The sequence below is a fragment of the Sarcophilus harrisii genome, chromosome 2, assembly GCF_902635505.1.
Source record: "Sarcophilus harrisii chromosome 2, mSarHar1.11, whole genome shotgun sequence".
In the NCBI taxonomy this organism is placed as follows: domain Eukaryota; kingdom Metazoa; phylum Chordata; class Mammalia; order Dasyuromorphia; family Dasyuridae; genus Sarcophilus; species Sarcophilus harrisii.
This window is the reverse complement of record NC_045427.1, coordinates 431,246,281-431,273,408: the sequence shown is the minus strand read 5'-3', so window position 1 is coordinate 431,273,408 and position 27,128 is coordinate 431,246,281. Positions and strand designations below refer to the sequence as shown.

At 35.9% G+C, this 27,128-nt stretch overlaps 1 protein-coding gene across 2 annotated transcripts in view; it reads right to left on the bottom strand.

The window, feature by feature from the left end:
- The window catches only part of CTNNBL1 (catenin beta like 1), a 204,729-nt gene that overhangs the window by 26,433 nt on the left and 151,168 nt on the right, over window positions 1–27,128 (bottom strand). For both annotated transcript variants that reach the window (XM_031954059.1, XM_031954058.1), the window contains exons 12-13: window positions 18,597–18,694; window positions 17,101–17,181 (exon numbers count right to left, since the gene is read on the bottom strand). In XM_031954059.1, the coding sequence (XP_031809919.1) occupies window positions 17,101–17,181; window positions 18,597–18,694 (179 nt within the window). The remainder of the gene's footprint in view (window positions 1–17,100; window positions 17,182–18,596; window positions 18,695–27,128) is intronic.

The following is a 27,128-nucleotide window of genomic DNA, read 5'->3' as shown; positions in this document are numbered from 1 at the left end:
ATTTGAGGATCAGCATAGAAAATTATAATTGAATCCATGGGAATTTATGAGATCATCCATATAAAATAGTACAGAGGAAGAGAAAATGGCCCACGACAGAACCCTGTGAGACACCCACAATAACTGGGAATGACCTTGGATGAAGATCAAGCAAAAGAAACTGAGGAATGGTCAGATAGATAACAGCAAACTAGAGAGACTAGTATCACTAAAACCTAGAGAGAAGGGAGTGTAAAAGAAAAGAAGGTGATCAGCTGTCTCAGGGGCTGTAGAGAAGTAAAGAAGGATGAGGACTTAGAAAAGGCTTTTAGATGAGGCAATTCAGAGATATTTGGAGAGAGCAATTTTGAAGCCTTCACAAAGATTAAAATTAAGAGAGAAAAATAATAAAAAAAACAAAATACCTCGACAGACTAAGACAATGATTCAAATCTAATAAGATAAAATGTAAGAAAGACCAATGTCAAGTCACACATTTGGGGCCAAAACTCTAACTTCACAAGTAAAAATTAGATGAGGTGCTCCTGAATAACAGTTCCTCTGAAAAACAAGTGGATGTTTCAGTGGATTTATAAACTCAAAAATCAATAGTATGTGGCACAGAAGCCAAGAAAGTTAATATAATCCTAGGTTATATTCAGACGTATAGTTTTCATGATTAAGGAAGTAATAGCCCTAAGTCAGATGACATTTAAAAGACTGTTTTCGTTTCTGGGCACATGTTAGGAAAGATAATGACAAATTAGAGAGTGCCCAGAGTAGGGCAACCAAGATGGAGAAGAACATCTAGTTCAAAGGATGAACTGAAGGTACTGGGATGTGAAATACACAGAAGAGAAGATTTAGGAGTGACATATTTGTCTTCAATTATCTGAAGGGCTGCAATATAGAAGAGAAATTAGACTTGTTCTTTTTCGATCCAGATGACAGAATTATGAGCAAATAGTGGAAATTAAAGAAAAACAGATTTAGATTCAATGGAAGAAAATACTTCCTAAGAATTAGAGCCCTATGCACTTTTGCTAAAATAGCTAACTCAAAGGGGGATAGCCTGCCATGCTCCCATATCGCTATTCCTGCAAAGCTCTAAAGTTTGCACCTAAGAGATCCAAAGAGAAACTACAATAAATGACTTCTTAAATCCCAAAAGTCTACCAGGAGCCTAAGGGCAATAAGAAAAGGAGCAACTTAAGCAAAGCTCCAAAGACTAGTGATGGCTAGGGACATATATAGCCTAAAGACTACACCAGAGTAGTTAGAGCAGAAAACTACCTTGAGAAAGCACCAGGGTTATTAGAAAGACCCTGAGTAAAGCATTTTGGAAGCTCCTGAAAAAGCAGAAGAGCAGAATGAAGCAGCAATGTTAAGAGCTGGACAAACCAAAGCCTTCAATCTTTCCTAAGTCACCTAAGAGGTCCTGAAAATCCAGAAGGGCAGAATCTTGGGAAACAGAGGTTAATACAAGAAACCATGTGATTCAGCGTAGAATCAATCAACTCATCTGCAGATAGCAGAACCCATTCCTATTGCAAAGTCTCAACTAAGAAACTAAAACTGGAATGATGCAAAATTTAAAAAGAAAAAAAAAAAAACCAAGAAAACATAAGATATTTGATAACCAAAACAACTGACCTGAAAAATAGGTCAAGAAAAAAAAAAGGGAATATTAAATTCCCCCCAAACCATAACAATAATGAAAACAACAAAAACTGGATACTTTATTTAAAAAATAAATGTTAAATGAAATAATACTCAGATCTGGTAGAACTAGAGGGCAAAGTGGAAACAGAAATAATCTACCAATTATCTTCTAAAAGAAATCCCCAAAGGAAAAGTCCCAGCAATATAATAATCAAAATCCAGAGCTCACAGATTAAAGAAAAAATATTGAAACATACAGAAGGAAGCAGCTCAAAGAGTAAAAACTAGTCAAGATCACATAAGACCCAACAACTTTATTTCAAAATACAAAAAAAAAAAAAAAAAAGGCTTACAATAAATAACTTAACCTTAAAAAACTGAATGTAATCTGACAGGAGGAAAAGGTGGACCTTTTGAGGAATAGGGATCTTTTGAACATTTTTTATTTAAAAAATTATAGTCAAAATGAATCAGGTTAGGATCCCTTTAAGAAACTGTATTTCCTATTGATCTGTGATTCCTTTCAGATTCCCAGCCCCTCCTGCCTGAGGCATATCCTCCTCAGACAAAGTTTTCTTTCCTGGAAGCCAGGGCCTTTGATTGACAAATCCTGGTAAAAAGCATTTCTTTGAATTCCAATAGGAGATCTGGGCTTGTTCCAGCTCCCATTGGATCTGAGCCAACTTAAGCTCCCCCAGTCCCTACTGGTTTTAATCTGCTGGGGTTGTCCCGGTCCCCATTCTGACTTGCTTGGGCAGCCCAGCTCAGGCTTCCCAACCCCCACTAAGATAGGCGATATAATAAGTGTCCATCAAGTAAAATCTTTGCAGATGGACCTTGGTAGCTTACCCAGCTGCCAGAACTTTCTGTCCACTGAGAACTGCATTCTCAATGCAAAACTATTTTTAATAAATCTGCCACTATAGAAGTCAGTCTCTGGGTAAACTGATTTCTATCTAACAATAAACTTCCATTTTGCAACTAATATTCAGGAATGAGTGAATTCTTTCACTTCTAAAAACCTGTGGCCAATTTAAAGGGGATTCTTGATAACTCTCTTATAGCCACTAATCTCTAGACCACCAGGGATCTGGACCACTCAAATAGCATCAAAATAGGAATACAAATAAGACTCCAAAGAAACTATATAACTGGAAGGAGTTATAGGATGATTTAGGGCTTACATTCTAATAGAAAGAAAAGAAACAAGTATCTCTTCAGAACTATAATTTCTTCAATGAATACTGAATGTAAAATAATGGGGGGCGAGGGGGAAGAGGTCCTGGGGGTGAATTGGTTCTTGGTTCTGAGGATTTTAAAAGGAAGGGGAAAAAAAAAAAGGGAGGGTGGAGTGAGGTTTTAGTGTTAAAGATGGAATACAAATAGTGGGGAGAAAGAATGGGACACTTGGCTGTTTTTTATAAATGGTAATTCTCATAGTGAGAATATATAAACATGAAAGACAGAGTCTATGTAGAGTTGGTATCCATCACATCAATCTTCTTATTTGAAATAGACAAAGTTACACAGTTTTGTGTAGAAATATATCAAACTAACAAGAAAAAAAGTGGGAATGGAAGAGAGGGTTAAGAGAGAGAATAATATTGGAGAAGGTAGCAAAGTAGAACAAACTTTCTGATCTTGAAAAGGATTAAAAGGGATAAAAAAAGAAAAAGAAATGGAATTAAAGAGAGGCCATCTTGGATTGCCTCTTAGATAACTGGGGAATGTGTGAACAAATTATTGTATGTGAATGTAATGGAATATTATTACACTGCAAGAAATGATGGAAGAGATAATTTCAAAGAGTCATAGGGAGTATGAACTAATGTAGAGTGAAGTAAATTACAAACTGGAAAACAATTTATACAAAAATAACAATAAAGATAAACAACTTAGAAAAACTTCCTTAAGAACGCTGATCAATGCAATTACCAAATATGTATTCAAAGTACCTATGATGATTGAAACTATTTCTAGTCATATGAAAAGATGCTCCAAGTCATTATTAATCAGAGAAATGCAAATTAAGACAACTCTAAGATACCACTACACACCTGTCAGATTGGCTAAGATGACAGGAAAAAATAATGATGATTGTTGGAGGGGATGCGGGAAAACTGGGACATTGATGCATTGTTGGTGGAGTTGTGAACGAATCCAACCATTTTGGAGAGTAGTTTGGAACTATGCTCAAAAAGTTATGAAACTGTGCATACCCTTTGATCCAGCAGTGTTACTACTGGGATTATATCCCAAAGAGATTATAAAGAAGGGAAAGGGACCTGTATGTGCCAAAATGTTTGTGGCAGCCCTTTTTGTAGTGGCTAAAAACTGGAAACTGAATGGATGTCCATCAGTTGGAGAATGGCTGAATAAATTGTGGTATATGAATATTATGGAATATTACTGTTCTGTAAGAAATGACCAACAGGATAATTTCAGAAAGGCCTGGAGAGAGACTTACACGAACTGATGCTGAGTGAAATGAGCAGGACCAGGAGATCATTATATACTTCAACAACAATACTATATGATGACCAGTTCTGATGGACCAGGCCATCCTCAGCAACGAGATCAACCAAATCATTTCTAATGGAGCAGTAATGAACTGAACTAGCTATGCCCAGAAAAAGAACTCTGGGAGATGACTAAAAAACCATTACATTGAATTCCCAATCCCTATATTTATACACACCTGCATTTTTGATTTCCTTCACAAGCTAATTGTACAATATTTCAGAGTCTGATTCTTTTTGTACAGCAAAATAACATTTTGGTTAGGTATACTTATTGTGTATCTAATTTATATTTTAATATATTTAACATCTACTGGTCATCCTACCATCTAGGGGAGGGGGTGGGGGTGGGGGGTAAGAGGTGAAAAATTGGAACAAGAGGTTTGGCAATTGTTAATGCTGTAAAGTTACCCATGTATATATCCTGTAAATAAAAGGCTATTAAAAAAACAAAAAAAAAACAAAACAAAGTACCTATGATGAAATGTATAATTCACCTCCAGACAGAGAGGTAAGGGAAAACATGGTCACTGAGTGGATTCATTTTGCCTAACTAAACTTATTTGTAGCAAGGAACTTTCTTCCCTATAAATGTGATTTTTAAAGTTATTTCTCATTAATGGAGAGAATGGGGGGATTGGGGAAAAGGAGGAGAGAAGGAGAAAAAATAGTGATATGAAAAAAAGACCATCATAACACATAAAAGTGTTATGTACATAAAAGTACATAAAAGAGAAAAAAATTTCTGAAAGTACAGATAGGTAGGATGGTTTTGAAAATAATGCATAGTTATACATTTTTTAAAAGATGAATGAAGTGGAGATTCATGGTTTTATATAGAATCAATATTTTTTCTGTATTCTGCCTCTACAGAAATTTTTTTAAATGTTTACGTTCAAAGGTAAAAAAAAAAAAATTATAGGTATATAATATAGGTATATATATAAAATTAATAGGTATATACACAAGCAGAATGTGCTGTCTACATCTTGGGTTTAACAGTATGCACTTCATTCCTAGAAGACTTCAAAGAAAAGCCAATGGCCACTTATCCAATATGTTGTACAACGGAGTATGACTCAGGCATAGGCTGGGTTACACAGATTCAGTAAATTCCTCTAACTCAGGGATTATGTGATACTCTCTTCTCCCATTTAATTTCAAATATTTCTGGTATTGCAGATCAAGGAGTCCAACTTCCTATATTTCTGCTACACAGATCCAATGTACAAAGATCATGGTCCTACCAGCAGCAAAAAGGCTTAAAAAAAAAAAAAATACTAGCTTACATTTCCACCCCTGGCATTGGAAGTATAATTCTTTAGTGGTTCCTAAGAAACTTGCTCAAAAACTATATTTAGACATCCATATCACTGATCTCAACACTAAATACCATAGGCACGATACTCATAAACTAAAGCAAATTCATAAACAACCAAACTCTTGGCCTTGGAGAACTAGAACTAGTTTCTGTCACTAAATCCTAATAATAACATTTTTTTTCTAAGTAATGTATACTGTATACACAGTCTAAAGCTACTGAGTGATAAATCACAAGAATGGTTGTTTTGATGTAAAAACAATTCTAGCCTGGAGGCGTTCACAGATGTCATGCTAAGAATCTACAATCCATAGTGCCAATCAACTTATCTTCTCATCAAAAAACTGAATTTCCCTTTGGCAAAGAGATCAGCTCTGGATGTGTATCATCACCCTCACTGTTTCAAAATGACCTGAGAATCCAAATTAACCCCATCTCACTAAAGACAGAGATTACCATAAATAAAATAAAATCCAAGAATTAAGTAGGGATTTCATGGAATTCATGGGTACTTTTCTTTGTACAAAATTTCTATGAAAACTTAGATGCACAGGGAGTAGCATTTTGAATGCAAGCAACAAAGTTGTGACTCTCTTTGGGAAGGGTAAAGTTGAATTGTGATCTTCATGTCATATAACAAGTTTACTTTTCCATGTAGCAATTTCATCTTAATCTCACAATAATTTTGGTTGAGGAAGATACAAACAACCACTATTATTCTCATTTTAAAGATGGGGGAACCTCTAAGACACAATGAACTTTGGTCATTGAACTGAAGTTACACTGAGTCATAGATGGCACCAGGATCTGAATAGAGACCTCTTGTCTGCAAGTCTAATGATTTTTTTTTCACCATATTACCCTACTTCAAATACTTTAAACTGTCAAAAATCATAAAAAGATGGAAAAGTCATAAAAAAGAGGAAAAGGACCTCAAAGGCAAGGTAGAGTAAGGCAATGTGGAATAACAGGAAGAGCCAGCTGAACTTGAGACTTAGTGATTCTAATGTAACTTATTAACCTCTTCAGGTCTTAGTTAATTCAGCAGTAAAATGCGATAAAAATACATTAGCTCACAGGACTGTTAAATGTAAAGCTTTCTCTATATATCTTAATGTATTATATAAATGCAAATTATTATTATTATTATTATTTTATTTAACTCATCCCTGAATATGAATTTCCCTCCATAACACCCTTAGACAAATAGTCATTCAACCTGCAACTGAAAATCTCAACTGAAAGTGAACCATCCTACAGAGAACCCATTATACATCTGGATTTGTCCTAACTTTTGTCATATTTTTCTATTATGTCACGCTGAAATCTGCCTCATTTGCACCTTTCCCCATTACTGTTAGTTCTGTGTTTTGAGACCATTCAGGACAAGTCTAATCCCTTGTTAAAATATCTTTTGGAGCACTATCAAATAATCACCTTTATGCTTGCCTTCATCCCTAACTGTCAAGTTGTGAACTTCCAAATGAGTACACAAATGCCATTTTTAATATGCCACCAATAGACATTGTGCTGCTTCCTTACTGATGGAAGGAGAGAACTCTAAAATGGGATGTTATTAAGGTAACATGAATCTCTCTTGCATTAATGAAGGTTTATGGGGGAAATGGGACATGACTTAGAAACTAAAGATGAAGAGCAATCTGATGTCACCATGTAAGACAATAACATTTTTGCTTATGTTCCCCAACATTCTGTAAGTGACTGGTTACCCCGCTCCCAAAGGGGAATTGATGCAACTTCAGAAAGTTATGAAAGGTGGTATCAGATTCCCTAAACATATACCCTAACTCCCAAATCTACTAAATATCTTCAGTTATAAACATTATATTGCCCAGAACAATGCTATTTTATGACAAAAACATTAATAAATTGTAATTAATCATGTAACATAATCATGCTAAATTTGTTCCTAAGAAACTCAGTGTCAATTTTGAAGTTATTTTATACAATGTTATATTTTTAAATAACCAATTAACACTGGAATGCCATCAAGTAATCTGAATCTGGAACAGCTAGTTTTATAAAAGTAAAGTCCAACACAGTCACAGGTGACATGTTCTAATTGAATATATAGTAACAGAATAAATACAAAGACATGGGTCTAACTCTTAAAGATAACATCATTCTTATTTCACACATGTGGATCCATATGGATACATACAGAGAAAAAGAATTATTTCATTATCTATCTTTAGTGAAGACAACATAATGAAGAAAAAAGGAAAAAATTGGAGCTTTTGAGCCTAATTTGGATAGCATTACTACAGGGCAAAAGCTTATTTTTAAAAATTGCCTTTGGTGAGTTGGATAAATGAGAAAGAAGGAAAAATAAGTTTCTCAGTAAGGTTAAGTGATCATCCTGTGATAATTCAACTAATAAGCATTTGGGACAAAATTTAAACCTGGTTCACCTGATTCAAAGTACAGAACTCTAATCCTTCTGCCATGTGGCCACTCATTTTGTTATCTCCACGACAAAATATAAACCCCTGACTTGTAACATTTAAATCATTCACAGTTTGATTCTGACATAACTTTCCAGGCTTATTTCAAATTAGTCCCCTTCACACAATCTCTGTTCTAGCTAAACTGGACAACTAGCTGTTTCTCAAACTCAGCAATCCATCTCCCATTCCCAGTTCTCCATACATTCTAGCTTCCATTCCTGAAGTAGATTATCCTCTTTACCATCACCTCTCTGAATTTTTCTCTTTATACAAAGTTCAGAGCTCAGATACTTGCAATATATGTAGTTTTTAATTTAAATGTTGGGTGGTTTTTCTTTCCTTAATTTACCTATTTACTTAGCTATAAAATTTTCTTTCCCAGAGGAATCTAAATACCACAAAAACTGCTATTTTTTTATTGCCAGTATGTAGTGCTCTGCATAAAGTAGGAGCTTAATAAATGTTTGGTGAACTGCACTGAAAAGATTAAGAAGCCTAGAAGGTCACATGGTCTTGAAATGAACCAATAATTAAAGGAAAGTATAAACCACAAATCTCACATTCCATTTTAATTCAACTGATATAGTAGAATAAGTGCACAATTTCATTACAATCAGGGATGGAGAAAAGATAGGGAATGAAGGAATTATCATAGGAATACTAAGTTTGAAAATTAGACAATAATCAATTCATTTCAAATCCTAAATTAGCATAAGGTGATTTCAAACCCAATCATAATGGCTCTCTAAAACCTAAAAAAAAGGCTATGATAATAACAGGGCACTATTACTACTAAGTTAAAAGACTAAAATTCAGGATGCTATAAAAAAAGTATTCTGTTGTATTATTAAAATATGACTTCTTAGTAGGCAACAAAGTGTGTCCCAAAAGGCAAGGGAGACAAATGGAGAATTAATGGAAAAAATTAACAAAATCTCCTATATCACAGATACAAAGTTCCAAAAGGATTTCACCAAACCATAAGGAAGACTTTGGTAAATTCATGTTGAGGCCAGAAAGAGGCCATTAGATCCCATGGTGTTATTAGGAGAAACGTGACAACTACTTAATTAAAACCATGATGCTCTAAGGATATGACAAGATGAGCAGAAGCTAAGCACATGGACAAAATAAGGAGATGCTTTTTTTTTCCCCTCAAGAAGTCTTTCAGAGTCAGGCTGACAAAATAAATACACATCATGTCATGTGTTATCAAAAGAACTCTGGACAAACATGTAGGATCAGTCCTACCCTAGCCAGAACAGCAAGGGTACATCTAGGTCCTATCAATACAACAGCTCTGTGCTGAAAAGTATGCCCAGGATAAAAATGATTCCGTTACATTTAATTCTGTACTAATAATTATATCTGTTCCCTAGATGTTCAGATAGACTTATGCCTCTGTTAACAAGTGGACAGACCAATTTGTGACTGCTAGATATTATTGATTAGTCATAGTGTCCAATATTCTCAATTAGAAAATAGAAACTAAATGATATATATTATTATATCTTAATAAGAATGAAAGAGAAAATTGTTCAGAAGCTTCTAAGTACTTCCAAATCAGTCTCTCCACATATTAATTCCCTTGCTCCACCCTCCTTTCATACAAATCAAGCCATCTTAAACTAGTTTCAAATGCCAGGAAAATATTAAAAGGCTGTTTAAGACATCAAATTCTGTGGACAAGGAGTCCATCTTTTCCTTTCCAAGGATAAGGCCTGAAATGATTTAACTGTAGCACAATTAGCATGTAATTTGTAAGTCATTACAGTGCAAAGTATGTGGTGAGAACACTTTATTGAATAAACCTGCTGAGCATAATTTTCTCAGGAACTAAAAAAAGGAAAATCTTTCTCATGGCCTTTCCTCCCCTTTTTAAAAATTGCTGTTAGTACCTCTGCAATTACGTCTCCTTTCAGACAGTTAGGAGCCAGGGGTGATCTGCACTTCTGCCTAAAAGGAGCATTATAGAGCAAAACATCTTCCATGTAATGTAGGCCTATATGTTCTGGGCTTAATTTTGGTGAGCATTTGGATTAAATCTGCTGAGACAAGCACTCCTGAATATTTAAAGATATTTAAAGAGACTCACTACTCAGTGTGAGAGTCTTAAGAAATACAAGTCCTTTAAAGTTTGGGCCAAATTCTGTTAACAAAATAGCCCAGGGGACTTAGCCAGATTCTTTTGTGGCTCTGGGCTTTGGTGGAGATGAAATGTCTCTAAATTGGATAAAAAGAAGTGAGCTGCTAGCTGTGACATGGAAATCTTTGTTGGCCAAAGTTTTTTTTCCCCCATAATGTGATTTGACCCTAGTGTATAAAATGATCTTCCATTTTTGTTATAAACTCATAGTTAAGATGGATTCTCTTCCTTAACAAATATTCTTACAGAAATACACCCCTGTAGGCCAGGACTATGTTGTATTTTTTGATGATGCCAAATCACCATAAAAGAAAACAAAGTTAAGGGGTGAAAAAGAAGATAGGACTTTTAACATAAAATATGCATATCCAGTGATTGATATACACTATTCCTCCACCTCTACTCCACCACAAATATTTAACTTCTATAAATGAGTCAAGTTTAAAGAAACCAGAAGCACAAGGGCTAACATTTTTGGAATAGACTGTCTGATCCAGCTAAACTGATCTATTTGCAAGGTTCCAAACCTACTCTCTCCACTTTCCCATCTTTGTGCTCTAACTGTGAATGCCAAATTCTATTGTGCCACCTTCCTTATTTGTCCCCAGACTATTCTTTAGACTTTTTCTACAATGCCCTCTTCATCCTGGAAGCTCACTCCAATCCTTGAAATCATGAATTTCAACCACTCTCTAAAACTTGCTGTCTTACTCTATGATTGGATGACTCCTTCCATAATGTCAATTTAAAGAGGGTGTCTAGGCCAGCACCTAGGCCAGCCATTTCTCATTTCTCTCTAGGACTGCCACATAAGTTAGGTATCCTCAATCCTTTTCCTTTCAGCTTTATTATATGTATTATCTACCTCCATTTAGAATGTGGGGTCCTTGAGGTATTTCAGTATGTATTCCTAGGACTAAAAACAGTATTTGGCACCTGGTAAGTGCTTAAATTATTTTTGACTGACTAACTTTAACCTCAAAATTCTCTTTATACTTTTTATCTCAGTTTAGAGCCCATCTCTTTCATAAAAACTTCCTTAAAACTCCACGCTGAAGACTTTTGGTTGAAAATGAGTTCTTTCTCCTTTGAATTTCTATGATATTTGTCAGTTAGGTGGTAGATAGGGCTTAGTAAAACCCTAGATTACATTTGGCCTCCAACACTTACTAGCCATGTGACCCTGGGCAAATCATTTAAGCCCTGCTTGCCACAACTGTAAAATGAGAATAATAGCACACACCTCAGACGATTTTTGTAAGAATCAAATGGAATGAGATTTATAAGGCACTTAGCAAAGTGTCTGGCATATAGTAGGTGCTACATAAATGTTTATTTCCTTCACACTTCCCTAGCTAAGGTGGTATAGACCACCCCTACGGCACAGATCACATTCTGCCTTGTTTTGTAGTTATATGTATACTTATAACTACATGTACATAAAACATATGTATCTTACCTTATGCAACTAAATGTGTTCTAGAGGCTCTTCTATAACTATTTGCTAAATGATGACAATCTCAAGTTTTCAACCATACATTCTGATTAACTTCAAAATATGGATACTTACATCATATTTGAAATGAGGTAAAAAAGAAAGATGCACAGTTCAATGAAACCTGACTTTGGACAGACTTTAGCAATGATTGATCTGAATCTGATTATGGTTTACTTACACTGAAAATTTCATAATGGATAAAGGAAAATAAAACCATACCTAGCTTTATAGCTAATCTCATCCATTCTTTTGCAAACAGTTTTGACATATCCAAATCCAAATATAATGGGAAAAATTCTCATCAAAAAGGGGTAAGGTGGAAACAAAAACAGCAGGGTAAAGCCATTTTGCTCTAAGCCATGTTACATTTGTGAAGCAGCAGCCATCCATATGGAGTCTGAATGCTGGCGGCGAACTCGACTCACAAATTCATCCCTCACCCATGTGTCTCTCTGAGCAGCAGTGAAGCTGCTGAGTACTAATGGTCTTGGAATGTTTGCCAGTGCCCAGCAAAATGGCCTTGGCATCAAAGAGACAGATGTTGCTGGAAAATGGCAGGGGCATTGGAGCCCATAGCACATAGGGGCTCCTTGTATGCTGGGGAGAGTGGCTGTAGTGATTACTTTCCGTCAGTGCTAATCAATTTCACACCCTCTTCAATGCTGATACAGATAATCTTGTGGGAAGCAGGCCAAGTTTACAAACAGTTCTGCAAGCTGCTTCCTGATTCCCAACAGCTTACTTGTTCTCTCCTCAAAACTCTGTTCCAGCTTTACCTCAAAGAAAGTGCTAGTTGGTAACAGGACTCAAACCTCTCAGATTTTAATTTGGGGATAATATTGTATGAGAACTTAACCCTGGGTTCAGAGCTAACTAACTTATCTGAAAAATGTCTACCCTTCAAATCAGTAGACTTCGCACAGGATGGTGAGAAAGATTAGAAGTCAGTCATCAATTGTCAATCAGTGAATTTTACAGTGTTCACAGTTTTCTTTTCTTTTTTTCTAGCCACTTTGGGGTTAAGTGACTTGCCCAGGGTCATACAGCTAATAAGTGTTAAGTGTCTAAGATCTCATTTGAACTCAGGTCCTCCTGACTTCAGGGCTAGCACTCTACCCACTGAGTCACTTGCTGCCCCTCACATTGTTTTTTTTAATGAAATTCAAAAAGTGAGAACAAAAAAAAAATATATATATATATATATTTAGGAACCAACTAGAGCCTCATCCAACAGAAAATGCCAATGGTGCTAGTCTCATTTGACTTAGTGCTAGAACTTTGCATAATTCAATGGACAACTTAATTTGTTTCTAATGATAGAATCAGAGAACCTGAGAGCTAATAGTCTACCCTCCTGCTTTAAAAAAGAATATCCTCCCCAGCATATGAGACAGGTAAATAAGCATAACTGAAAATATAATCCCTCTTTCACATAACAATTTTAGATACTTGTAGATAATAAATACATCCCTCTCCACTCCCAATCCCCTTTTCAGACTAAAACATTTCTATTTATTTTCAATTATGCCTCATCTAATGCAATGGCAGAGCAGATTTAATTGGTAAGAAGTACTAAGAGACTTGGACTGAGTTTCTCAAAGAAAAGGTTTTATTATTGCAAAAGCAAAATGAAACCAAACAGCATCAAAGAACTAGTTGGTCAGAGGAAGTAGTGTTGGTGTATTTATAGAGTAAGGCAAGGGCTATCTCCTTGCAAGATAGGGATGATTACTCTAACCACTAGTCAGAACTTGTCAAAACAAAATTCTGGAAAGATGTAGCACAAACCAAACTCCTCACAATCTTTTTATCAGGACTCACATTCCCTGCACCTGATTGCGTAGGCAACAGCATCTTTGATTTTTTCTTGCAATTAGCTACCCATGCAGGAACTAACAAAAGCTCCATTGAGGCCTATTCTACTGACATTTCCTCCTGTCTCATCTTTCTGGTTCTCCTGCTTGGGACATATTCCAATTTTCAAATATCCCCCTTAAAATAAAGTAGCCAGAAATGAAAGCAAACTTACAGGTTATGATTCAACAATTTTCATTAAACATGGAATGTATCCTTTCAAATTTTAAATAATCTTAAAGTATTTATCATGTATTTAATATACACAGTAATAAAAGTGAGATAGGAAATGAGTCTGAGATTTACAACTCAGATGGTGGAATGAATGGCAGTGGGACAATCAGCTCTAACTACTTCAGCAAGGATCCAAAAAAAAGAGTAATAATTGAGAAATCAAAGTAAAATAATTCCAAATGCCTTTTTCCAGGTCTGCACAGATCTGCGCCAAAAGGACAACTAGAAATCTGTAGGCATTAGGTTAGGGATACAGACAGCAACATCTGGAGCCTGCATCTACATACTGAAAGCCAGATAGAAACCCAAACCAGGGGTGAATGAGAGAAACTTAAAGGATCTGCAGCTATATTGCACTGATAAAAGACAGTGTTTAGGAGACAGCGAAGCTCAGACTTGGACTTAGGAGGTTGGGGACAGGGATAACTATCAGAAAATATCCTAGAAGAGATTGGGACTTAAGAGTTCTGAAAGTACATCTCAATGATCTCTTTGAAGATTATCATGCTCAGTGTCCAGAGGGAAGAACATGTATTAGGTCTAAATAAGGCGAACATTTCTTTTGGAAATGTTGCAGAACCTGGCTCTGCCACAAAGCCCCAATTCAGGAAGTAAGGCTTGAATTATGAGTAAACAAAAAGTAGTGATGATCACGACATAAATCCAAAAGAAAAGACTAACTCTATAACAACCACAAGCAAAACCACAAATGAAAACGAATATGTGACATAAGACATGACATAAGAAATGAGACTAGAAGAAAGCATCTGAATAGATCAGCACCTAAAGATCAATTTTAGTAGTCTATAGAGTTTATATGATTTATAATAGATTAGCTTTTTTCTCCCCTATTACTCTCTTGTAGAAGACTTTTTTAACAACAAGTCTGAATGTAGAATGAACAGAAAACAGATGTGCCAACCAATTTGAAGATGGGATCCCATGATACCACAAACAGTCAACTGGGAGGCCAAAAGTTCTGTATAACAAGAAAAGAGGTTGGCTATTCTGACAAAAGAAGAAAGAATGAACACAAGATAATATGTGATGGTATTTGGTGGATCCATGTTCTTACTGTGTCAAGTACTGACAGACATGAATTAATAACTGAAAAAAAAAGAAGAAAAAAGTCAGGGCATTAAAAAAAAATTCACTGTTAGTCAAAAATGAATAAATAAACATTTGAAGAATCACTAGGTATACCGGGCTATTTGGAAGATTAGAATCAGGAACAAGAAGAAGTTTAACAGAACAATGAACTGAAACTTAAAGGATGAAATTAAACAGTATAAAAAGTAAACTCCTCTATCCAGATTCAAAAAATCAATTGTACAAATACAGAATCAAAAGCTATGTCTAGAAAATAGTGCATGTGAAAAACAAACAAACAAATCACTGGAGATATTACTTAACTGCAAGTACAATGAGTCAGATAGTGATAAAGAAACCCTCCAAACTGATTCAAACTTGAGATACATTAATATTAGTTTCAGACCAACTTAGGTAAGAATTCCAATGTACTTTGGGCCCTAATCAAATGACATCTGGAATACCATCTTCAGTTCTAAACCTCTTTTTTTAAAAAAGGTCTTCAAATCTGAAATACATTCCAAAAGAGGTTTACCAGGATGGTTAAGAGGTCCATTCCAACTGTGCAATTCTATAATTTTAAGATACAAAATGTAAATTATTATGACTGTACTCATAATGAAAAAAGTATACCTAAATACAAACATTGTAAGACACAAGGCAGATTGTGGTAGGAGATAGAAAAACACAACTGAGTTAGCAGTGTGTCTACCACAAATGCTTCATCACCTGCCTGTGTAGCAATTTGTACCTCCATTTTGCTATTATAGTCTATAGTTATTATATTTCTCAATGGACTATAAGCTCCATTGACAGGGACTATGTCTTAATTATCTTCCTATATCCCCAAGTACCTACACAGTGCTTTGCACATGGTATGTGTTTAATAAATGGTTGCTAAACCACTGAATGACTGTTTATTGAAGTATGGCATACAAAATGGCTCAGAGAAAGAAGGTATATACAGGCTTGTTGGAAGGATTATCCGTTTATTGCTAGCCACACATACTCATATACTCCAAGCATATATAACAGCTCTTTAGAGTCCTCCTGCCCATCACAAGCATAGAACTAGAGGTCAAAAAGACTGACTTCAAAGGCTCAAACACAAAAGCTTGAAGGATACACTTAAGAGGCAGCAAAAGATGAATGGGATGATGCAGCTATGAGAATGAGACACAAGGGACAGTTTCAAAGTACAACCAATGGTTAGAATAAGGAATTTCATGAAGTCATATTATACATGAAACCCAAGAGCTGGGGGGAAAAAATCTAACCCTAGTTATAGAAATATAATTAAATGACTGAAGTCAGTAATGAATAAGGAGATAATAAGACAAATATATGACATATAGATTTGCAAGTTATGAAGACATAGCAAGAAAGGCAATCAGACAGAGCTTACTGTCCTCAAAACAATCTATATCTTTCAGCAAGTGAACAAATATAAGCCATATAAACTGTGTGGCCTTGAACTCACTTTTTCTTCTGTGACTCATTCAGTCTCTACTATGTCAAATGAAGGAATGAACTAAATGATGTTTAAGTTCTTCTATGGCTCCAGAAGAGAGATGGAGGGGGGATGTAAGCAAATTGCAACATATACAAATAATGACTACAAAGAAGAGGCACAGTGAAGGATGAGGAAGAAATGTATGATCAAAAAGAATGTGGGCTGATTACATGGAGAGTGAGGGACAACCAGATCCAGCCTGGATGTTCTATTGGTAATTCTTAAGATATAAGAACAATAGGAAGCCCTTCAACAGACTGGGTGAATCCTTTGTGATGAACTTGTGGGGCAATTAGCATAAATACACTGTGGTTTTCATTATTTGAAAGAAATATCCACAATGATGAAATCACGATCCATTCGTGTATTTCCAATATTTTTTATAATTCTATGATTCATTAATAATATTCAAAAAAGAATTCCCCAATCAAATGACTGTGTTTTAATGAATAATAATGGTAATGAAGACTTATCTTAGGAATAACAAGAAGAAGCCAATATGGCAAACACACTGACCATTATCTCTCTAATGGTACTCAAGACTTAAATTTCACCACATTTTGATCAGATTTTTCTAAGATGAGTCATCAACAAGGGATCTTTGACATTCATATAGATTCCACATCTGGCCCAGATCAATGACATAGAAGCTTATACCCAAAGGACTAAAATTCCTGTCAGAAGAACAATTATAATAACCACAAAAATCTATTAAGTGTTTCTTATCTCACACCTAAAGTACCTGTGCCCCTATCTGTCCCAAAGTATAGAGAAAACAAAGTCAGTGGCTATAAAAAAGTCAGTAAAAGATGCTTACATGTTTTTCTCCTTCGATTTTCTTGTCAGCTACCTGCATTGCATCCAGATATTTAAAATGCAACTCCATTAGTCTGTCAACCTATGAGAAAAAGAAAGATACAGAGTCATTAGAGAGAAAGAAAATACCAAGACAAGGAAGCAATTCATTTCCTATTCATCTATGGCCATTTCTTGTACCCCAGAAGGCCACTTCTCACAAAGGGAAGCAAAACACCTCAACTCCTCACATCCAAGAAATTCTTTGCTCAGGAACAGCTCAGGGAAAAATTAAAGAAAACAGATAATGAACAACAAAGTGAGCACTTAGGCTTGAAATTCAAGAAACTTTCACCTTGTTTCCAATAAGATGTGATTGATACATTACAGTCTTCAGAGACCCAACCAGGATTTCAAGTATTAAAAAACAAAAACAAACAAACAAACAAACAAAAAAAAAATCCCTGTCTCTCCCTGGAAAGAAGAGGGGCTTGAAGTCACATATTTGGGTTTCACTTAGAACTTTCCAGAAGTTTATCCTTTCAAATTGAAACCTTTCATATCTGAGATTTGCCCCAAAGCTGATCTTTCTTTTTTAAAGGTATGAGAAAAGTTCATTGATTTTTGAGCCATAGGAGAAGAGCTGAAAGATCCTTCACCAGCATAAAAAAGAATCCCAGCAATAACTCAAACATCAGTTTCAAACTTGGAAAAACAATGCTTCAAATTTGGCCCTAAAGAATCCTCTATAGGCTTGAAAAAGAAAAAAAGTTCATTTTCTCTAAGACATCTAAGTGATTAAAAATTTATTTTGAAGTATGCCCAGAATACTGACCTGTCTACTTCTTAGGTTAACATCATCAGATTCTTGGCTGCCCTGATATTTACCCAATAGTTGACTGAATAAGGCTAACCTCAGTTGTGGTTTTTAAAACACCTACACACAGCACCTGGGAACCTATAGTTGTTTAAAGGTATAACCCATTTGTAAGCTGTGGCAAAATATGGGTCAAAAGAGAGAGTCTCCTATCTTTCTGTAAAATAGGGACAAAAGCCATTAACTGTGTACTCTGCTACAACATAGGCAGAAAATACAATCCCAGGAGGCTAAACTGGGGTGTTCTGACCCTGAGTGATACACAGAGCAACTATGGCTGAAGGCTACTTCTGCCTAGTCTACATAATTCTCTTACTCTGCTTTTCAGATAGAAATGCCAAGTGGCTGGTAAAATTATGAAACAGTTGATGATATATATTTTCATCAAGGGCTCTGCTCCCTTGTCCTGGTTATCCTCTCTAGTCCTGACTACTTTCCCCTCCCAAGGTTCCAATATGTTATTCCCACAAGATCTTTTCCTCATAAGGAATGAACTGCTTATAGAATCTCAAGATCTCAACAATCTGTGGCCAGCAATTCTGTTCAGCATCTTCTTTTTCACTAAAGGATTCAATTCCATTCTGGGTACCATGCTGGCCACCTGTCCTATAATCACAGTCCAAAAATCCTGGAGTACTCACCTTTTCACTATCATTTTCTGTGAATTTGTTCAACAGTCGAGTTCGTTGCTGCCCTCTCAGATTCCTCAGAAGGGAGGCCAGGATTGAACAGACATGTTCTGGGTTGAGAAGGAGAAAGAGAACATGTTGATGTCAGTGGTCAGATTATTACTTCCATTAGTTTTGGTCTAATCCTACCAAAGTAAAACCAAGGGGCCTTCTAAGCAAGAACTCAAATTGTATCACCTAGAAATCAAGAAACTTTATTAAGTGAACAATATTAATTCCAAAAGAATGCTCTCTTCAAGGGCACCTTCAGAATCAAAATGAATTAGAATCCCAATTCTGCCTCATGTTAATTGATAGTCAATTTTCCTACAGCATAACTTCAAATAAAATCCTTATTTACAGAAATGATCTGTGAACAGACTATTAATTCTATCCATTAAATATGAAAATAATGAATAAATAAGATTGATTCTACCAAATTCTCAATTCATTTTATAACTTTTCTAGGTAAATATTCAAAAATTGAAAAAGAAACATGACAGGACACCATCTCCACAAGTTAGAATGATTACACAGCTATAATCCCAAATTCAAGTGTGAAAGCATTTGAACCATTTAACCTTCAAAATCACAGGAATAGGGATTAGACCATGATTTCTAATAGAGGACTCTTGATGAGAAAATTTCCTTTATCAAATCAGATCAGCACCTTTCCTGCAATTTATAATCTTAGAAAACTGCTTACATCATTGAGAGGTTAAAAGACTTGTCCAGAACACACACACACACACACACACACACACACACACACACAAAAGTATGTGTCAGAAGCAAAAGATGAACCTATCTCTTCTTGGCACTGAAGCTAGCTCTCCATTTCTGCTAAGCTGCCTCACTAATGCATCATGCCAAATGGGCTTTAGGAATGAATGATTATATTTTATTTTAGAGCAGCTAGATAATACAGAGTATAAAGTGCTAGATTTAGAGTCATAAAGATCTGAGTTTGAATCCTGCCTGAGATATTTATTAGTTTTGAGACCCTAGTCATGTCATTTAATCTTTGGGTCTCAGTTTTCTAATCTATAAAATAAAGATAATAAAAGCACTCATTTCCCATTGGTTGAAGCACTATATAAATGCTATCTGTTACTTTTTTTTTTTCTCTCTCTTCAAAGAATCAAAAAGAATCATGTAAAAGTAGCAGCATCCTGCTAATGGTGAAAAATTAGAGCAAAGTTTATTTTAAAACACACACATTAAATACATTACCTAACAACATCTTCTACATTCCAATGTCACCTTTGGTTTCCTTTATAGTCATTCATTCAACAGTGCTAAGGAAATAACAATTAGGCAGGCTCTTTTCTCTAAATGGCTTATTTTTTCTCATTTTAGCATAACCTCATTTGGCAAATGGAAAATGAACATACACAACACTCCTAGGAAAAGCACCCCAATCCATTTTTGAAAACTATATGATTTCATTTGGTAAGCATAGAAAATTTGCAAAGTTCTGAGGAGTGTGCTCCAGAAACAGATCTATTACCAGTAGATAAGTATAGAATCATAGAGCTGGGAGGGGACTTAGAAGTCATTAGTCCAAACTCTACAGTTTACAGATAAGGTAATAGAAGACTAGAAAGAAAAAGGAACTTGGTCAAGTTTACTATGAGGTGCTAAGCCATAATTCAAACCCAGATTTTCTGACTGCGTATCTATGGCTCCTTCCAGCACAATCTTCATAAACCCTTGCTAAAAAGGATGTGCCTATGCATAAATGGATTGATTAGTCCTGTGCACACATGATTAAGAACCATTAAGATGGTTAGTTCTAACTTTAAATAAGATGTAAACCAAAATAATTTCCTGGATTCATTCACCAGTTTGCTCTACTTTTCCTCTTCTCTGGAAAAAAGCCAAGATACCACATTAGAATGTCTTACAAGGATCTTCTCTTGGATATTATAATTATATTTATTATAAAAGCAGGCAAGGTCACAATTGCCTTTCTTACCAAGGGTATGGACATGTCAGTAGGGTGTGAATGGTTCAGAATGAATTCTCTGTATTTGGACTGGACATCTGTATAGTATTTACACTTTGACAAAAAAGGTTTAGGTGCTAACAACTAGTTTTCTCCAGCAGGATAAAACAGAGAAAGTGTGACATTTTTTGCTGCATATGTTATATTCCAAGACAGACTTCTAAGGAAATAATTTAGGTATAAACCCCAGGTATCATATGGAAACCAGTATTTTTCATTTAAATATTAGAAAAATACACAAGGACACAATGTGAGCTACTTTAGATTATATGCATATCTAGTTTTTTTAAATCTTGGATTTGCCTTGCTATTCCCATTTAAAATCAGATAATCAATTTTTAAACATGAAGTAGGTGGCACAGCAGAATGAATTTTCTTTATATGTGGAATCAAAGGACCTGGGTTCAAAATCCTAGCTTTTCTATTTACTACATAGGTAATCCTGAGCAAGACCACTGCTTTTCCATGCATATCAGTTTTCTTAGGGATAAAATAAAAAATTTGGATTAGATGCTCAGAGGTTTTTTCCAGCACTAAATTTAAGATCCTAGGAAACTGTTAAAGCTAGGGAAAAAACAAAATACAATTTTGCAAGGTCTGAAAATGGAAGAACAGCATACTCAAAATAAATATGGAATAAATGTGCATTTTTATAAAAAATAAGTTTTAATAAGTTTTAAATGAAGCAGTAAAGAAAAAAAAGTCATATGAAAACTGTGTATTAGTCTTCCCCTTTTTTAGAATCATCTTTTCCAAATTAGGAAAAGACTCTGGGTTCCAGGCAGCTCAAAAGACACTGCATTGCAACTGCAATGCTTTCTTTCCACTAATCTTGTTGATTAAGATTGATAACAAAGAACTGCAATAAAGCTCTGCTCTTATACTTCACCAAGGAGTGGGAGAAGCAGGACAAAGGAGAAAGAGTGTCAGAAATTGTTACTGTCACCAAGAAAAATGTAATATATAGAAGAATCATCTTTTTTGGCATCAAACTATATTAGCATGTGCTTTCTTGGTTCTTCCTGGCCTCAGGCATGAAATACCTTGATCAATTGCAGTGGTGTACTAAGAACAAATGACATTTACCTATTTATTTTGAACTTTAAGTGGAGAACAGGATGTCAATTTACAGTCTGCTGAAGTTACCTATGTATCTGCCATATATTCTACCAGGGATGTTATTCCTGTCTGCCAAACATCTATTCTAACCATTCAAATCTCCTCCTCCCTCTCTCCCCCTCCTTCTTCCCCCCTCTTTTTTCTGTGTCTCTGTGTCTCTGTCTCTCTCTGTCTTTCTCTCTCTCTCACACACATACACACACACATACACACACAGAGTTTCATTAGCTACTAATAAATGTAGCTTCCTCAGGAACAGATTTCAGCCCAAGGTGGTGTCAATTTTTCATGCACCAAAGAGATGGGGAGAGCTGCTGGCAAGAAGAGCAGGGGAGATAACAGGTTTATCTGGTGGCCAACACCATTCAGCTGCTCTGTCATTTCGACAGGATAAAATGGAGGTGAAGGATGGCTAGGATGCGTCCATGCAGACTGGGTGGATACAACTTGCACAGCAACCTCTAAGAGAGTGACAGTATACATACAAATAATTCCCTTCCCTTCCATTAAATAACAGTCAGTGTTAAGAAATTAACATGGTTTCAGGGAAGTGAAATCAGATCTACACTTGCCAGTCACCAGTACCTCACTAGAGATACAGAATGCCAGATGATTTTCACTATGCCAGTGCAAAGCCCTGCCATGCCCAACTTAGCTGTCAGATCACTGGCTATTTCAGACTGTAATTGCTCAAAGTTGTATAAAGCAGCAGCCTGATCATATTCCCCTCAAAAGAGGATTAATGAATACTTAAGCCTTTGAAAAGGACTTCTCTTTCAGATTTATTTCAGATATAGGGTGTCAGTTCCATGGGCAGAAGAAGCTCAGCACTAAGAAATCCACAGGATAGATATATTCAACAAACACTAAGCACCTCCTATGTATCAGCTATTGACAAAGACAAAAGGCTTTAAAGGGACATGGTACTTATCCTCAGTTAGTTCTGTTTTCCTTTTTGTGGTCACAGAGAGTATTTCCAAACTTTGGCAGACTTCTTAACAAAGACATGCTGTCTGGGGGGCATGTGAGGGGAATGGCTGGATCAATATTATCTTTCCCCACTACTCAGTAAGGCTTACGGTTTTTATTGTTGTTTTTAAATATCAAAGATTGTTATTACTCAACTATCTCTTGGCATCTCTGTTCCATAAACGCCAGCAATAGAGAAAATAACCCCATTTTCTGTAAAATCAAAGTGTCACATATAGATATGTGAAATATCTATGGCATTCACTGTCATTTCTCAAATATTTGATTTGTTTTTTATTAAATAACCCTATTATGCAAAGTTGCTATGAACTCATTTAAACCTGACTTTGGTATTCTAAATGGCCCCTACAGATAAAAAGTGGTGCTCAGGCTGTGTATATTCTCAGCTGGTGGCCTAACTTTATCACAGAGGATTTGTTGTTACCCTAAGATAGAGAACGACCAATTCCATTCTTACTCTTTAATCCCTTAATAAATTAAAATAAAGGGTCTCTGTGACAGTCATTACAATCAAGTGATACCATACTCATATCAGCCAGCCCTGGGGGGCAGAGTGGGTGGGAGGGGAGAGGGTAGCAGTTTACTAGCAGCCGTAGGGTCACTGCAGATTTACATGGAAATAGCCCTACTGGTTAATAAAAATAAATGTATTTGACCATGGTCATCACCTGCTCTTTGATCCTGCAACAAAACAGAAGTTGAACTTTATGATCAGTACAGAAAGAGAAAAGCATCTTGAACTTCAGACAGTTTATACTACTTTGTCAATAATAGAACCAGAATAACCTCACGCCATTATCCAGGAAATCTGGAAGGTATAGCTGATTCTTGAGGTATGGCTCTCACACACAATCCTAAAAAAATGTAAAATCCATGGAATAAAGGCTGGAACTATTAACAGGGCCCCAAACAATCCACATTTCTATAGCACTATAAGGTTTTCAAAGTACTTCCCAACAGCCTTATGAGATAGAATAAGTATTATTAGTCTCATTTTTCAGATGGGAAGAAAGCAGCACTAAGTCACTAGTTCTTATGAACTCAAAAAAAAAAAAAATCTTGGTAACTATTTCAATATAATTTGTTTCCTTTGTAACTGTTAGTATTTTATTTTATGCATTTAAAAATATGAATGAGAAAAGCTGGTTTCACCAGTCAAAGGGGTCCAGGACACAAAAAACTTCTAAGAGATTAACTTGCCATAGTCTGTCAACTAGTAAGTAGAAAAGTGAAGATTCCAATCCTGTTCTTCCTCTGAGTCTAATGCTTTGCTAAAAATACACTGTTTGGACACAATGTCACCTTTCAATAAACACCCTAATGTTCTTTCTAATAAACTACACTGCAGTAAAACAACAGCTTCTTAATTCAACGAACATTAACCACCCTCTGTGCTTAGGTGCCACCTCCTCTATGAAGCCTTCTCTTTTCTCACCAACTGAAATTTCTCCTTGAACATTTTTTCTGAAACTCTCCTTTGTCCTACCTTATATTATACTATATATTATACTATGTGTATGTATGTATGTATTGCCTTCTCATCCACTTTCAACAGAAGAAAGTCATTGTCCTTGCATCTAGAATGCCAGATAATATGTCTAGTATATGAGAACCATTTAATAAGTGCTTGTTGAAAGGATGTATGCATGCTTACATGTATCTGAGAAAACAACACAATCTTCTGAAAAGACCACCTTCTTTCCCTTATTGAGTTATTATCTAAATCCTTACCATATTTTCCTCACTACAACATACCAACATCATACATCCTATACCAGGGGTCTTCAAACTACGGCCGCAGGCCAGATGCAGTAGCTGAGGACGTTTATCCTCCTCACCCAGGGCTATGAAGTTCCTTTATTTAAAGGCCCACAAAACAAAGTTTTGTTTTTACTATAGTCCGGCCCTCCAACAGTCTGAGGGAGAGTGAACTGGCCCCCTATTTAAAAAGATTGAGGACCCCTGTCTATACTATGAAGAGTGCTGCTCCACTTTTTATATCCCTGAATGAATTTCCAAAGAAGTCACTATCTAATGTGAAAGCTGAACAATTAGGGAAGGAATTGTAGTAGAAACTGCACAGGCATCCTGACAAAGGAAAAGGACCTCCAGTTTACAGAGCTGAGTAAGTTGGCATTGTCTAATGATTATGGGGTGATCTGTATTTCTCCACGAGGACAGAAGGGAACTAGGAAGGAATCCCTAAGTCCTGTGCCCCCAAAACAACTAGCTGGTTTCTCGAGAACTTGCCTCATTGCTTTGTGAAGGTGGTATATCCACAAAAGATACTAAAGCAGACTGTAGCTCACTTTTCCTCCTCTGACTTTACATATTGGACCTTCCTGCCTCAAGAAGCTTGGATGGACAAGGTGAAAGGTATGTGGTGTGACACAAATAGGGTCAAACAAAAGGTCCAATCTTCACGAGCAATCAATTTCATCATTCTGGCAAGCTAGACTGTATCCACTTTAAAATCCAAAGTAATGCTGCAAAACTGCCTTTGTTTCCAGTGAACATTCAAGCCATTAGCTCTTTTGTTCTAAGAACACTCATAAAGCTCTTGCGCCAATATCTTTCAGTCCCCAAATTTCAGTGATTTTTGTATTATTTCTGAATCTTGCTGTCTCTCCCACTGCTTCCCCAGATGGACAGACATCCTAGTTTCTGGGAAGACTTTGGATGCAAACAGGGTGTTTAAAATACCCTAATTAGATCGATCTTGACTTCAGCAGTGGCGTGTTGGAATACAGATTAATCTGTTCCATGCCTGGCACTGGCAGCTGTAGCAGCAGGAGGTCCTGTCAAATCAAGCCATAACATTACACTCCTCTGCCTTTTTTATTATTTTTTCCCCTTTTTTACATTTCATTATAATGGACATCTGCCTAGCAGGGGATGCAGCAATCCAGGCAGAGTCACACATGTGAGTGCTGGCACTCTGGGTGAATACTGATGTGAGTCAAAACCAACATTGTCCTAAAGGAAAGGAAGGAAGGAGAGAAAGACAGACAGTCATAGGAGGGAGAAGGGGAGGAAAAGAGGGAGAGAATGAATATGTGTGTGTATTTTGTTTCTGTTTGTACCTGTGATTTTTATCACTATAAGGATAAAGATTTCTCTCAATGCAGATAAATACTTGTTCTGCAACTTAAAAGGTTGTTAGGGAGTTGCTTAGAGCTCTGAGAAATTAAACAATTTGCCCTGAGTCACATAGCAATTATATCCTATAAGCAGAACTTGAACCCAGATCTCCTTGACCTACCATCCATATATCTGTTGTCTCTCACATACAAATACCCTTACATATATAATATGTAATACATATGCATACACATGCCACATCACACATGATCACAATTATGTGCACACATACATGTGTGTGCACTTTTGTATCTCATAAGGGCTACTTTACTAAATTCTTCTGATGTCTAACTACGTCACTGAGATAGACCTTGGATTTGAACCTTTTATCACTATAGCCTAAGTTATGGCAGAAACTGTTAAGTTAAAGAAGCTTCAAAGTCCAGCCCAATGATAGATGAGCTGTGCAAATGTTCTCTGAGGACTGTCCTCTAAGCTCAGAGATAATTATCATCAAAGGGCTGGCTACTAAGCAATGGTTTGTTTTGTTTTGTTTTCTTAAACCACAGCAATTCCTGAACACCTTCTTAATTAGGGATTAGAATGAACTTATGATCCACATCTGGAGAAAAAGCATTCATACTGAAAAAACCCCCACCAAATCCTTGAATTAATACAGTATCTTTGGATATTCTCTCAGGATTCTAAATGATTCCTAAGTAACCTGAAAAAGTTAATGATCCTTCAACAAGTAGTACAACTGTTCCCTTTTCAATGAATCAAACAAGCATGTGAATCTGAGAGTCAGTTCTCTACCTAGCCATTTTATCAATTTGGGATCTTGGGCATATAGAGAGTAGTCAACAGGTTATGTTTCAAAAGTTTCTTTGGAAATCAGATGTATGTTCTTATGTTACAAATATTAATTAGGTTTCACATTAACTCATAAAAAGCTATTTAAACCTTATCTTTCCAATAAATGATTTGTGACTTCCAATGACATTAAGATTACAACCCCTTCTAATCTCTTGAGAGTTGATATTTTCAAAAAAAATTCCTTTGGTGTTAGTCAACCAAAGACGAATGTTTAGCACAATGAGCTAAGCTGGTTTTCAGATGACAAATATCACAAAACACTATCTTTTTAAGGCTTACTAAATAAAAGCTGGCATAGCATCAAAGATCACTACTATGAGGTGTCAGTCTTAAATGAAAGTTTTAACCCATAGAGATTTTAAAAGTATCTTCTCTCTTCTAGTCAACAAACTTTTGCACCTACAATACCCAAGGCTCTTTGCTATGCACCT